This window comes from Natator depressus, chromosome 10 (assembly GCF_965152275.1).
Source record: "Natator depressus isolate rNatDep1 chromosome 10, rNatDep2.hap1, whole genome shotgun sequence".
In the NCBI taxonomy this organism is placed as follows: Eukaryota; Metazoa; Chordata; order Testudines; family Cheloniidae; genus Natator; species Natator depressus.
In genome coordinates this window covers 8097330-8111166 of record NC_134243.1, presented here as the reverse complement: position 1 = coordinate 8111166, position 13837 = coordinate 8097330, and the positions used below count along the sequence as shown (strand labels likewise).

At 49.7% G+C, this 13837-nt stretch overlaps 1 protein-coding gene across 8 annotated transcripts in view; it reads left to right on the top strand.

The window, feature by feature from the left end:
* MPRIP (myosin phosphatase Rho interacting protein) overlaps positions 1–13837 on the top strand; it is a 172492-nt gene that overhangs the window by 95626 nt on the left and 63029 nt on the right. For all 8 annotated transcript variants that reach the window (XM_074965110.1, XM_074965111.1, XM_074965114.1 and 5 more), the window contains 2 exons: positions 1347–1431; positions 12227–12437. In XM_074965110.1, coding sequence (XP_074821211.1) covers positions 1347–1431; positions 12227–12437 — 296 coding nt within the window. The remainder of the gene's footprint in view (positions 1–1346; positions 1432–12226; positions 12438–13837) is intronic.

Sequence of the window (13837 nt, the reverse complement as noted above, 5' to 3'; positions counted from 1 at the left end):
TGTCTCCCTGTTCTACCTATTTCCATCAGCATTTGTTTTAGGTGGTTATGAACTTTCACTCACTCCTTACAGTTGAGCTCACAATCAGAATGAATTTGTAGGCTCAGTTATTACAATGTAGAGTCATTGATTGTATAGCCAGAAGGAATCACTGTGGTCACCTGGTCTGCTCTCCTGTATAACACGGGCCCTAAAGCTTCCCAGAGTTAATTCCTGTTCGAACTAGAGCCTAGATTTTCTAACTGGAGGGCATGCCCCTTGCTTATCAGGAAGGTGTGGGTAAAACAGAACCTTCCCGCGTCCTCGCTGCTTTCCAGGAAGCAGAAGCTGGTTGAGACAGCGCCTCTCTGGAGGCAGGTGCAGCGGCAGCAGCTGGCACACAAGGGAAGCGATTACTGGCGTGGGTTGGGGGTGGGAGGATTTGGATTTGGAGAGCGAGCCTACTTCTGCAGTACCTGTTACTCCCCTCCTCTCCCCCAGCACATGCAGGGTGTGTGTGTGTGGGGGGGGAATGCTGGGCCGGTGGCAGTGGTGCAGGGACCCGAGTCCAGGCGACGGTGGCAGCAGCAGCATGGAGGAAGCAGCTGGAGCCAGTGAGTGGAGTCAGCAGGCACAGCCCAGTAGGGATTGCAGCCCAGCTGTGGGGGAAGAGGGGCTTGCTAGGGGCCCAGGCTGGAAGAGGGGGGTGGGGGAGGGTAAAGCAATGAGGGGATGAGGGAGGATCAATTGGGGGGCACATATTGGGACACAAATCTCTGAAGGGGAGTGCAGCAAAAAAAGTTTGGGAACCTGCACCTGATTTCCCGTCTGAATTTGTCTAGCTTTAGCTTCCAGCCACTGGATCACGTTATACCTTGTCTGCTACCTTGAAGAACCCTCTGTCAAATTCTTAAGAGACTGTGATCAAGTCACTCCTTAACCAAGGACCTCCAGGTGTCCACATGTATTGGCATATATCCTTGGCACCCAGTGGTATTGCGTTCTGGACTCTAAGCCGAGTTGGGGTGAAGTTGGGGGTGTTCTGTGCTATCCCCAAACCTATTTTCTGGGCTCCCCCACATCCTTTTACAATAGCAGCTAAGCATAAAGCGTTATTACACTAGGAGCTGAGAGTTCAGACAGCATCTTCCATGACCCTGTGCCCAGCCAAGAGGGGGCAAACTAAAGCAATGCAGGTCTAAAAGCCAAGTGCCTCCCTGGCCAGCCCAATGACTGGGAATCCAGAGGACACTGAGTTCTGCTGGGAGTGAGCTCTTTCCCGGGCTGTCCAGCCAGTGCCTTTCCCCTGTTGCTGCCCGTCTTGCTCCTTGGGGAGGACCTTACTGTAGTTCTCTGTTTGTTTGCAGGTGGCTGGAGATGTTGATCGTCTACCCGAGGACAAACAAGCAGAATCAGAAGAAGAAGAGGAAGGTAGAGCCACCAACCCCGCAGGTAACCCCAGGCAGTGACCCCCTGTCATTCACTATGATCCAGAGTTCTCTCCAGGGGCTGGATCCCTTGGGACTAGAGTGGAGAGCCAGGAATGGTCTGTCTCCTCACATTGGCTCTCTCCCAGGGCCCCAGCTGGTCTCCAAGGACGGCTGGGAACATCTGTCTTGTTAGCCCAGTTGAGATGAGAAATGGGCTTCTGGCCCTTTAAAACGCTCCTGTTCCTGGGTGTGCAGAGCGGTAAAATGGAGGAGCCAGTGCAGCAACGATGGTGTGAATTAATTTCCGGATGTCACTTTCCGAGCTCACTGCTCCTCCCCCAGTTTCGAAGATGAAAGTGCTGTATTAGTGCTCATTAGCCTGGCTCTAAAACTCCCCATAGCAGCCAGTGCTACAGCAGCTGCATTAAACCCCTGGTCGTCCCCCTCCCCATCTGGTTTCTCAGATCTGGCTGAGTTACTTTCCCAGAAAGCAAGAAGGATGCATCTTCCCTGCTTTTCCCCTTTCCTCCCAGGCCTGGTTCCCTCTGTGCGTGCTGGCTGAATGGCAAGGGGATGTGCAGGGTTGTATATCTGAGAAGGGTCTACAGCCAGGAGTAGGGCTGGAAGTGCTTGGGTTTAGGTAGGTGCATAAGGAAGAGGGTGTGGCATGGTGGGAAGCTCGCCACTTCTCCAGCTACCTTCTCTAATGCACAGGCCAGCCCCACAGACAATTACAAAGCTTTGAACAGTATCTTTTGGGCTTGGGGGCATGTGTGCAGAGGGGGAGGGAGGATGGGAAGAGGAGGAAGCGATCCTGGATGTTCGCAGCCCTCATAGGGTCCGGGAAGAAATTCCACAGGGCTTCAGTTTCCCTGCATGAGATGACCCTGGAGATAACTAGAATGAAAGGAAAATAATGAAGGCCAGGGCTGAGCTGGGAGTTTTGGGGGCTGGAGCTGTGCTCTCCAGGGACCCAGCGACAGCTCTGTGCTTGCTTTGACTATAAATGGTAAAAGCTGGGGCTGCCCATGACCCACTCATTCCTGCCCGTGTCTCCCAAATGGACGGAGTCTGGGAGAAACCCACAGGTTCGGAATCCCACCCCTCGGCTGGAATAATCTCTCCTCTCTGGGGCTGCAAACAGCCTTGGCTCATGTGAGTGTGTGTCCTGGAGCTGCTGGCCAGCAGGGCAGAGGTGGTTGGACTGGAGGAATTCACCCAGCAGGCCTGGGCACTCACAGATGGTTACCTGTGAGCCATTTGTTTTCTCCTGGGATTCCCATATAAGGGTCAGATCTGGGCACCTGAGGAGAGCGGGGTGTGGCTTCACATGGAACACCTGTGGATTGCCCCCAGCAGCCAGGAGTGGGAGGCAACAGAGCTCTGGCTTCCTCAGGTCCCACCCTAGGCCCTCTGAGGGGTACAGGATGGGAGGAAGAAGAGGAAGGGGATCAACTCTTTACATAGATGATCTGTGGCCAGTTCTTCCCCTCTGCCTCCCTTCTGGAAGACGCTCCTACACCTCATGCTGGGTCTTCTGAACAGCCCCCTGGAGTGTGGTGAGGACTTGGAACTGGCCCCAGGAAACCTTGTGGGGAAATGTTGGCTCCCGAGTGCCATGGATGTGGTGATGCTATGCTGACACCCGTTCTGTCCTGGGGGCTTTCCCCTCTCCCGTCATCAGTGAGAACCACCAGCTCAACAGAGATGCTGACCTCTAACCTCCCAGCCGTGAACCCAACCCCGGACCCCTCTGTGGGGACTTGAACTGGAAGCATTGATGCCCCAGTGTGTTGCTTTCAGGGCATTCTGGGAAATCGCATCTGGTTGTGCAGGGGCTGTGGCCCAGAAGCTCCCTGCACATTGGGGGCTGGGGGGAAGAAAGGGAATGGTGTTGACTGAGGAAACGTTACCCAGCACAAACCCAGCTCCCAGAGCTGCCTGCTTTTGAGAGGGGGAAAAATGCAGCCAGAATAACATCATTTTGGGTTACGTTTCATCACCATGGCAACTGCTTGGAAACTGTACAGGATCTGAGCTCCTGAGCACCAAATAAGGCAAGTGGCTCTGGAGAGGATGCACCCTGCCCACGCGGAGGCGGTGCAGAAGCCCTGGCTCCCTGGAGGACTGAGCCTGGCTGCCCAGGTGTCCCCAAGGATGGGGCGTGTGGGGGCCCAGTGGGGCGCAACCTTGTGTCTCGCTGCCTTAGGCACAAGCTAGGGGCTTAGTGTGGGAATAGAGAATACCTCTGTCACCTGCAGCAAAATGCCAAAGCACAGACCCTCCTGCCTGGATGCCAGCACTGGGTGTGTAGTCCAGGCCAGGTCCCCTGATGGGGCCAGGTTTGTACTTCAGCTGCCTCTGTACTGAGAGCTCACGGTGGATGAGCTCATGTTTTCTATTTATTTCTCTGCTTCAGCTCCCTGGCCCTTGGCTGCTCTCGGAGGTCTTCCCCAGGCCTCCATGGAATCCTGATGGCTGTCACAGTTGTCCTCTGTTAGCTGGTCTCTTCCTCTCCTCTTAGGTTTCATGGAGGAAGGCTGTGTCATGCCTCTCCAGCACCCCACTTATCCCTTTGCAGGAGCTCTCAGTGCCCTGAGAATGATCCTCTTTTCTCTCTTCTAACTCTGCTCCATCAGAGCTGGTGTAATGCTTCCCCTTACTACCTCCCACCCCGCTGCTCTCCACAACAGCCTTTCTTTCTTGAAGGCAGTGAGGTATTGAGCTTGTGTATTTCTGTCCACTCTTATGCCATGTCCTAGTATGTGAAGGTAACTGCCCAGAAAACAGTGCCGCATGCCACTCAGGGGGTTGGGCTCGGAGGGTGGCCCAGAGGTTAATACCCACAATTCAACAGCATCACTCGTACTCCATTCAAGCCAGGCCCCCCAGCAGTAAGATCACTTGGGGCACTTTGCTCTTAGATCAGCTGAATAAGGGCTCCATCCTGCGTGGTGCTGAGCACCTCCCCGTCACCGAGAATGGGAGTCCAGGACGTTGTCCAGATTGGCCCTTGAAGGGTTTAGTAGGAATAATTAGACACAACAAGATCAATTAATAAACCTTTCCCACCCTTCGTCTTGCAAATCTCTCCACGTTCCTTAAGCAGCCCTGGTGCTGCCGCAGCCCTTGTCTCTGCTTGAATTGAGCACAGAGGTTGTCTTGGGTTTCCACTCCATGGTGTGTCTTAACTGGAAGGCAGCATTGTAACAAAGGGCCAGCACCCATGGGGCTGAGACTAGTAACTGATCAAATGAGAATCTTCTCCTTCCTCACCCCAGACCTTCCCCCAAATCTTTAGAAAGGAGCATGGAATCTATTTATGGTGTAACTTCCACTTTCCAGACAGCCCTTTGCCCTGCTGGGTCCTAGACAGAAGCAGCTGCCACCCCAGAACTCTCTCCATTCCCTCAGACTTCCAGCTCCTGCTCTTTGATGCTGGCGGCTCAGCTGGGTTGGATAGCTCAGAGGAGCATCTGAATTCCTGAGCGCTTCTTTGAAGTCAGCATCTGAGTTGGCACTGTCCTAGAGTTGAGTGCATTTGGCCTAGGCCCGCGTCTGTCCCAAACCTTTGAGGGATGTCTGTAAGGAATTCAACAAGCACTGTCTGAGACTGTCCCATACCTCTGTCTGCTCCTTAAATGTACTATCCGGCTGACAGGGAGACAGTGCCCAGCTCGAAGGCCAGATGTGGACTGTTGAGTGCTAGCCCTTGGGACTATCAGCTGTCATAGGAACATAGGAAAGTGGATCAGATATGAGTACCCTCTACTCCAGTGTGTCTTAACAGTGGCCAGCTTCAGAGGGAAGGTGTGAAAACCCTGCATAGCAGCACGAGAGCAATGTTGCTTAACGGCGGGCTCCTGCCACGGGGGAACTCAGACCACGTGTGGCTTCTCTGAACCTTTCCCTAAGGGGACGAGCACAGGGCCCGTATTTGGGTTGGAGGTGCCTCTTAAAATTTTTATTCTAAAAAATGTATGGAAATGTGCAGCCCATAGGCTCAGGCCAGCTGCCTGCATGGCCTCTTTGTATTGGAACATTTGTGGGCCCTGTGTCATGGATCCACAGGACTGGTGCTATGACCCCAGCTTTGGAGCAGTCTCAAGGAGCACCCCTTCAGTGAGCCAGACCCCCTAGGGGTCTCACTTTTCCTCCTGGGCAAGCCACATGGCTTCACCGCCTCCTTAGGCTGGGCCTCTGGTCCTTCAGCCCTCCTGCTTCGCACCGTGAGTCCAACTGAGGCAGACCCCTGAGGGAAACTTGTACAATCTTAGGATTAATGCACCTCCGCCGTCCGCATCTGTAGCAACACTCAGCCGGCGTTGTCAGACAGTTTATTTGTCACCCGGAACACAGCATAGGAGGACCTTGGTTAGCACAGAGAAAAGAAATACTTGTGGCACCTTAGAGACTAACAAATTTATTAGAGCATAAGCTTTCATGGGCTACAGCTCACTTCATCTATGTCTATGCATCCGATGAAGTGAGCTGTAGCTCACGAAAGCATATGCTCTAATAAATTTGTTAGCCTCTAAGGTGCCACAAGTACTCCTGTTCTTTTTGTGGATACAGACTACAGACTAACACGGCTGCTACTCTGAAAAGAGAAAAGAAAGTTACAGTGTAGTCCATCCTGGTCAGCACACAGCCCAAAGCCTTGTCCCTTTGACCTCCCTTTGCCTCAATCCAGATGTGTCCCCAGCCGACTGCTTCCTGCAGCCAAATTAACTTCCACCTCACACCCCTCCCCCTGTTGTTCCTGAGCTGGGGAGATGTGGCTTAGTGGGCTGTGGAGAGGCAGGGAAGTCCATATCTCTGTGGGTCATTGGTTGCTAGGTGTCCATGTACGGGCAATTGGATTTGCCATTGTCTTTTCAAGAGCTCCATTAATATGGGGCCCAAGCCCCAGACAGCTAGGTGCCTTTCACACCTATGCTTTATGCTGCCCAGAGAGCAAACAGACCTCCCCTCCCCCCAAAACTAGGTAACTCTGCAGCACATAGGGGACATCGAGGCACACGCAGGCTTCATAAAAATATTACAAAAGATTCCAACTTAGTCACATCCTGTACGGTATTCTGCTCTACGGAAGAGCAAACCAGTTGCTGTGCAGCAGATGCTTAAAGCTGGGTCACTGGGTGATGCAGGCGAAACCTCAAAGCCAGGAAGCTCAATGAGGAAACTGGGAGCTTTCCATCATAATCAAGGGCTGGAATGGAAGGCAGGAAACTCCATGTGTATCTGTTGCTACAGAGATTTTGTTTGCCAGAACAGCTCCAGCAGGATAGCGTTAAGCACCAGCCAGAGTGGGACTTTTTATCTTTACCTTCATGCATTCCTCACCAACTCTACCCGCTTCCCCATCTGCTTTCCTCCTTGTGTCAAATACAAAGCAGCCACAGCTTCCAATTCTCTTTCTCCTTCTCCCCAAAGCAGCCTGGAAATGAACTGATCCCAACCTCACGCTCCGGCCATGCAGCACCGGAGTGGTTAGAGTGGTTCAAGCCACGATGCCAGAAGCTGTCACCACAAACTCGGTGCAGCTTGTTAAAGGGGATGGAGAGACGGTTACCAGAAAAGAAAGGGCTTCTATTGAACTTGGCTGCCTGTCAGGCCTCTCTCCTTCTGCAGGAAAAGAGCCTTTTGAAAACAAAAAAATACCCCTAATCCAGCAGCAAATATTGTCTGCAGCAGCACTGGCTGCTGTGATCACTTTCATGATCTGTTTTCCTTTTACCTGCAAACACTTCTAGGTGGCTGGGAAACATTGATTTTTAAGCCGGAAGGGACCACTGTGATGATCTAGTCTGGCCTCCTGCATAGCACAGGCCATAGGAATTTAGCTCTCGTCTTCTCACACCAGCTGCTGCTGGCCTTGGAGTAAAGTGGCATGAGCCCTTCCATGGAAAACTGATTTCAGCTCTTGTTCTCATGGCTTCATCTAATTGTAAAAATGTGAAAATTCTCATCTCCGCTCTTCCCCAGCCAGAAACCATATCAAGTCGGGGTCAGTGCATGGCGCTGTTAAATATAGTGTTTTTTCTTAGCATGTGAGCACTTTTTTAATCTTGGAAGGAAATGCAGGCAAGTGGCTAGTTTTCTGCTGTTTTTCTGGGGGTGACGAGCAGCAAGGGACCTTGCTCTCTGCTTTAATGTCTCTAACTGGAGTCAGTTCTTGTTGCAGAATTGCTCCCTGGAAACGAGGACATTGGTATTTGGGCAGAGATCCCTGAAAGAAGGGATTGGGCTCCGTGCTATTTGTTGTCACCACTGTTCCAGGACTTCTGTTTCTGTGCTGCGCTGATTTCAGCTCCCACTGAAAGCTGGTCTCCAAGGCCCAGGCATCTGCTACAACTCAGCAAAGGGGTGACATTATAATACAAAATTTAAACAGCTAAAGAAACGGAAAGAAGCCATCTTGCCTACTTGCCTAGGCAGTGCTGCTTTGCTCAGCTGTGTCCTTCTCAATCTCTCTCTCTCTCTCTCTCTCTGGATATATATGTGTATACGTATTCATTAATACACATAGATGGACTAAAGTTTCAAAGGAGATTAGTAACTTTGGGTGCCCAGTAGGAGACATCTTAAAGGACCTTCAGAAGATGGTTAAATATTCACTCTCTGAAAATAACCCATTAAAATATCTCTGGGGAGGTGTCTAAAAATTGAGGCAGTTGCTAGTCATCCTTGAAAATGTGGGCATATGCGTGTACTGGTGTATTTATAATATATTCGTGTGAGAGCAGAGACCAGATTCTTTTCTATATATAAAATCATCAGAGCATCTAAGGGCCTGAGCCTACAAACACATATTTCTTCTTAATAACACACGCAATCCTGTTGACTTCAGTGGGATAACTCTCAGCAGCAAGTACTGTGCTTGGGGAGTCAGTGAGTTTATAGGTTTACAGCCCATTGTGCCTAATACAATAGTTAAGATTCACCTTGATTTGCCCATCCTGTGTCAAGTGGTCAAGAGACATTGTGAAGGGCTGTCACAATTTTTTTAAATATTATTTCTGGCTGTGGTTAATTTATCATTGGTTTGTTCTGATAAGTACTCAGGGACTCTAAGAAAAATTCTAAAAAATTCCCTAATTAATAGAATTGAACTTTACGCCAGTTGTGAACGTCTCCATCCCTTCTCATGCATTAACCTGCTAAACTGTCCTTTCTTCATCACAAACTAAGTCAGTGGACTGGGCTTCCTGTTGCAAGGATACTGAGTAAAATGGCAGCTGTTGCTGATTTATGTTAGGGCCAGTCATACTTGGAGATGCATTTAAAATAACTGGTATTTCCTAAATTGTATTTTAAATTGTGTTAAATATCTCTTCTCTTTTTAAAGTAAATGTCCATTTAGCCATCTCAGGCGTTAAGGCTTTCCATTTTTTCTTTATTTGTGGCTCGTTGCAAACCAGACCAGATAAATGATTAATTCAGCTGTTGAACAATAAGGAATGAATTTCTCTAGGTTTAATTCTTTTTTGAAGCCATTGCACAAAAATGTTTTCTGATGTGAGCAAATTCAGTTTATTGGCTGGCAAATGAAAGTAGAGGAGAGAGGCGTAGGGGTCACGGGACCTATGTTAAGGGCAGCGGGGGTTTAAGAGCCGGACTGTCAGTGGCAGGAGACTGAGGGAAATAAGTGTGTGTATGTGTGTACACAGCGGGAAGGGGATTTGCTTTAGAGAGTGAGTGTGTGTGTGTGTGTGTGTGTGTGTGTGTGTGTGGATGTGTGTACACATAGAGGGAAAGAGAGTTGGTTTCTTGGCTGGAGGCAGAAGGCTAGGGTAGGGATTGTGGGGATATCTGATTGATAGATATAGGAGGCCTTGAAGTGAAAAACAAAATGGAAGACCTCTTGGCTCTATGTAGGATTGTTGTGACTGGGGCGATTCCAGTATACCTCCTAAATAACAGCTCCTCTGTTTCCAAAATGAAAGGCCCTGGACAGAATTTCCTGTCTAACTGCAAGTACTGAACTCAGTTCCCAGAGGTTAGGGAGGCTCCAGGGCCTCGGCTCAGGTGAAGAGTGGCTTTGTTACCTCTTTCTTTTTAAGCTCTCGGGAGATTGTCCCCTTGCTCAGTGTTCAGTGCATGTTTTTAAACATGATCGCGAAAGGGGATGGAGCTGAGTGGGAAGGTTCTGGGCCCACACAGGGTCTATCTAATGGCAACTCCACAGAAACCATCTAAATGTTGAGGTCCTAGGCAGAATGCTGCCTTTACAGAAAAAAGTTTTGCTTATGATGTAACGGGAGAAAAATCCATTTGAGAGACTGGCACATGGAGGGGGTTCCAGAGTGACGCTGTCAGCCAGTAAGGGGGCTGCATCAGAGGGACAGAAATTCTTATTCCCTTTGCTGTAACTTTGAGCCATAAACGATAAATCAATCTGCTGACGTGGGCTGGGCCAGGTTATCAGGTGGACCAGGCAGAAGAGGGAGGGAACAACCGCAAGGTCAAGAAGCTAAGCTTCAGGTGTTAATAAACATCGCTTCACGCCTCTTCAGCGCTCATTCAGTAATAACTGCGTCCCTGCTGTGCTTGTCAATACATCAGTCAAAGCCCTACACCCGCTGTGCTGCAGCGACAGCATGCAGGTGAGAAGGGCTCAGATGTGCCCCGCTGCTGACAGTCAGAAGCCCTTCCGAATACTGACTTAGCCCATATGCCACCAGCCGGGGGTTCTGTGGCTTGTTGGTAGAAATGGACAGCACCTTGCAAAAGTGAAGGTGAGGAGCTGCTGTTTAAAAATGGGTATAGACCAGAGGAAAAAGGCATGTGACATTTCCACCTGCAGCCCTGTCTCCGGGCTCCCAGGCAGTAATGCTGGGAAGCCGCTAATCTCTCTCTCAGCAGGAAGTGCGGCTTGGGGCTGGTAGCCTGGCAGGAAATAGCTGGAAAACCAGGCTAGAGGGTGGGACTTGTATTAGCTGAAAAATAACCCCTGTTCTAACTGTAAAATATACTCAAGTGGGGGGATGGGTGCAACACAGGTGTTCCTCCCACCCCCTTAATGTATTATCTGCTTTCTAGTCACATAAAGCCCTTCTTTGTCTAAACCGGAGGAGCCCCGGGAGGTAGACTGTGCTCGTTGTTTCTAGCCAGGGAATTTGTCAGGTAATAGTCGCCTTCTTGCAAATGGAACCTTGTTGAAATGTGACTCGGTGGGCTCTAGAAGTCCTGTCTCTAAGAAGGTCTTCTGGGCAGAAGTTCAACGCACATGGAGCCTTGGCTCAAGGCCATTCTCCACATCCACTGTTGATGGACTGGGCGAGGGCAGCTTTGCCAAATTGTAGGCACGTTTGTCTGAGAGCTCTCGCTCTTGGCCGTGCTTCCCAAGATCCAGGGCCTGGCTGGGCTTCAAAGCCTCCCCTCTTGGCGAGGTTCACTTCTCTCTCAGGTGCTGACAGTTTGTGAAACGTTGCTTTGATGGGAAAGCCACGCTCAAGGCCGAAGAATGCAGAGTTCGATGCGGCTTTCCACTTGAAGTGGTGTCCAGGGCCAGCTGTTCCCTGCCATCCCAATGGAAATGATTTGCAGCTGAAGTTGATCTTTCCAGTCCTCAGAAGATGAGAGAGAGAGGTGGCATGGGGGGTAGATGTGTACGTTTCTTGAATGTGAGGATGCTTCAGAGTAGACGTTTGTGGTGGGGTCAAAGCAGGTAGCCCATATGTTAAATGTCACAGAATATAAATCCATCGAGGGTTTTTAGAATGTATGTTCAATGCCCTGGTTGGCCAGAATATCCCATCTCCACCTTCTGCCTCAGAGGTGGTTGCATTGCTGGATTTCTGTGTGTGTGGTTGTGATCCTCGGGGAAGAAAGTGTTTTTATAATAATCTTGTAAGATCCTCCACCAACAACGAGAGATCTTAGACATCTCCTGCCATGTAAGTGTTTATAATACCTATTGGGCTGTACTGAGGTGGTTTTGTGGCAAGTGATAGCACTGACCTTTCACAAGCATTCTTGTCCTTGACTGGGTCAAAATGAAGTGAGTTTGCTAGGCCTCAGTAGCCCCTCAAGGAAGCCGATCCCCATAGATTAGAGAAAGATCACGCTGAAACAGAATCCATCTCAAATGCCTGTGCTGTGCTCATTGGTCTGGTGACAGCATACCTCAGATGCACCAGACCTATAGCACGCCTACTGGGGAAAGGGCCAGCAGCAGGCATCACAGTCAGGGCTGGCGTGTGTTGGCCGAGCTTTAGGGCTCGGTTAATTCATGGTTTCATGAGCGTGAACTTTACAGAAATGAACATTAAAAGCTCTGGTATTGTGCTGCGTCCTGTCTGCCGAGCTGGGAGGGGCAGTTCCTCCTGGAAAACAAAGCACAGCACAGCAAAGAGGCCCCTACCATGTATATCTGCCTCGTCTCAGGGTCAGTAGGCTTCCTTCATTTGTGAGCTTACCTTTGCTCTGGTTCTTTCTCCAGCTGGACGGAGAGGGAGATATGGGCCATTTTTGGATCCCTCCCTCGGAAGAGCATATTAAAGACATTTCCTTTTTCTTTGTAAGAGCAGTGCTTAGCTGCCTTGCTTAAGGAAGCCCTGAATTAGCCTGTCCCATTTGGGAGAAGCACTTAGACCTGCCAGCATTTGAAATATAAATCAGATCATTCAGGGAAGGGAAATACACACACCCCTTTGTAAGTGCATTGAAATGCCATGTGGTCTAAGAGCTTGAGGTAACGTGGTCCATGTGTCTCCAGATAAGGACTTACCTGCCTATGGTAAATTGGGATGACTGGCGCTAGGACGTAGAGAATGTGCAGTGATACCGAGTGTCTTTCCTGTTCTCTTCAGGAACCTGGCCCCGCTAAGGTGGCTGTGACCAGTAGCAACATTCCTAATGCAGAGAAGGTCCCCACTACCAAGTCCACACTCTGGCAAGAAGAAATGAGGGGCAAAGATCAACCGGATGGGAGCAATAGCATCAGCCCAGCCCAGAGCCCCATACAGAGCCAGGCCATGCTTGCCAGCTCCATGAAGGAACCTATGTTGGAAAGTAAAGAAGGTAAGGACCAGAGGGATGCTGGCACTGGTTTCTGTTCTCCACTACCCTCGCAGCATTCGATACCTGATTGGGGGGAGCTTTCTTCTTCACCCTGACGTTGTGCTGTGTAGTGACTGGAGCAGGGTCTGGGAGATGAAACTCCTATGGCTTGATGCTCAGAAACTGCTGAGTACCTGCAACTTCAGGAATTCCATGGGAGCAGTGAGCAATGTCACTTCCTGGCTCTGCCACAGCCCCAAGAGATTGTTGGTCAAATCACCCCAAACGCTTCTGTGCGTTAACTTACCCCTCTGAAAGGTGGATCTAATTAATACCTTACCTACCTCACAGGGATGTTGTGAAGCCTACTGTTTAAGTGTTTTGATATCCTTTGATGGAAGGTGCTTTCAAAGTGCAAAATGCTATAATTAATGGCTGATTAACCCCAAGTTGTTACGAGGACTGGAAGGTTTTCCTGCAGCAGTTTGAGTTTTACACAGATGTCTTAACTGCAGTGGTGTGGCTCTCTTAACGGGACTTAGTCAAAAAGTTTGGTCTAAACTTGCTTTTATTTAAAAACATGAATAGAAATGGTTTCTTGTCTTTGTGTATTATGTTTTTTTGTTTTTTTTTTTTTTCCCCAAATGTAACAGTTCCCCTACTGGTTTGGAAACCCAACTACCTGTTAGTATCTAAGATCCCACAACTGCCGTAGAGAAACAGAAGGAAACTGCACTGTTGATGTTGAAAGTGATATTATTTACATTGAGGCAGTGCCTGGGTAGGCACAGTCATGGACTAGGGCTGATTTCATTGTCCTGAACTGAGTGAAGTGCAAAATAAGGAAGAAACTGACATAAGTAGTGAAAAGAAAACTAGAATCCCCTCCCCCCCCCATTTTTAATGTTTTAATCCGATGGGAATGGCTCAGCGCATTGTCAGCCTACAAAGATCTGAACACTTGCGGCATTCCCTAGGTTGGTACCTGGGGAGGGAGGTGGGGGAGAGAAGGAGGAGATAACTGTAAATAATGGGATGAAATTAAGAAAGGGGGGAAATCTGGATAAAATACTGGAAGGCAGAGGCAAGGAGGATGGGATGACCTCACAGGTCTTTTCCACCTCTAACGGGTGCGATTCCAAGGCAAGGAAATTTCCTTTGAAATAAATGAGCTTTTGAACATTGATCGTCCCCCTTTATACTAGCCTCTGAGTGATTCCCAAACTTTTCACTATGGCAGCCCACCAACTGCATTTTGTCTTAATTTGCAACCCACCCAGGGTCCTAATGCATGGGGAGCAGGGAGGCAAAATCAGAGGCCAGCTTCCCCGCCCCACGAATGGGGCACCGACCACCCACAGCAGTCCTCTCAGCCCAGTTCCGTGGGACAGGAGCACTCACTGCAGGATGAGTGTGGGGTG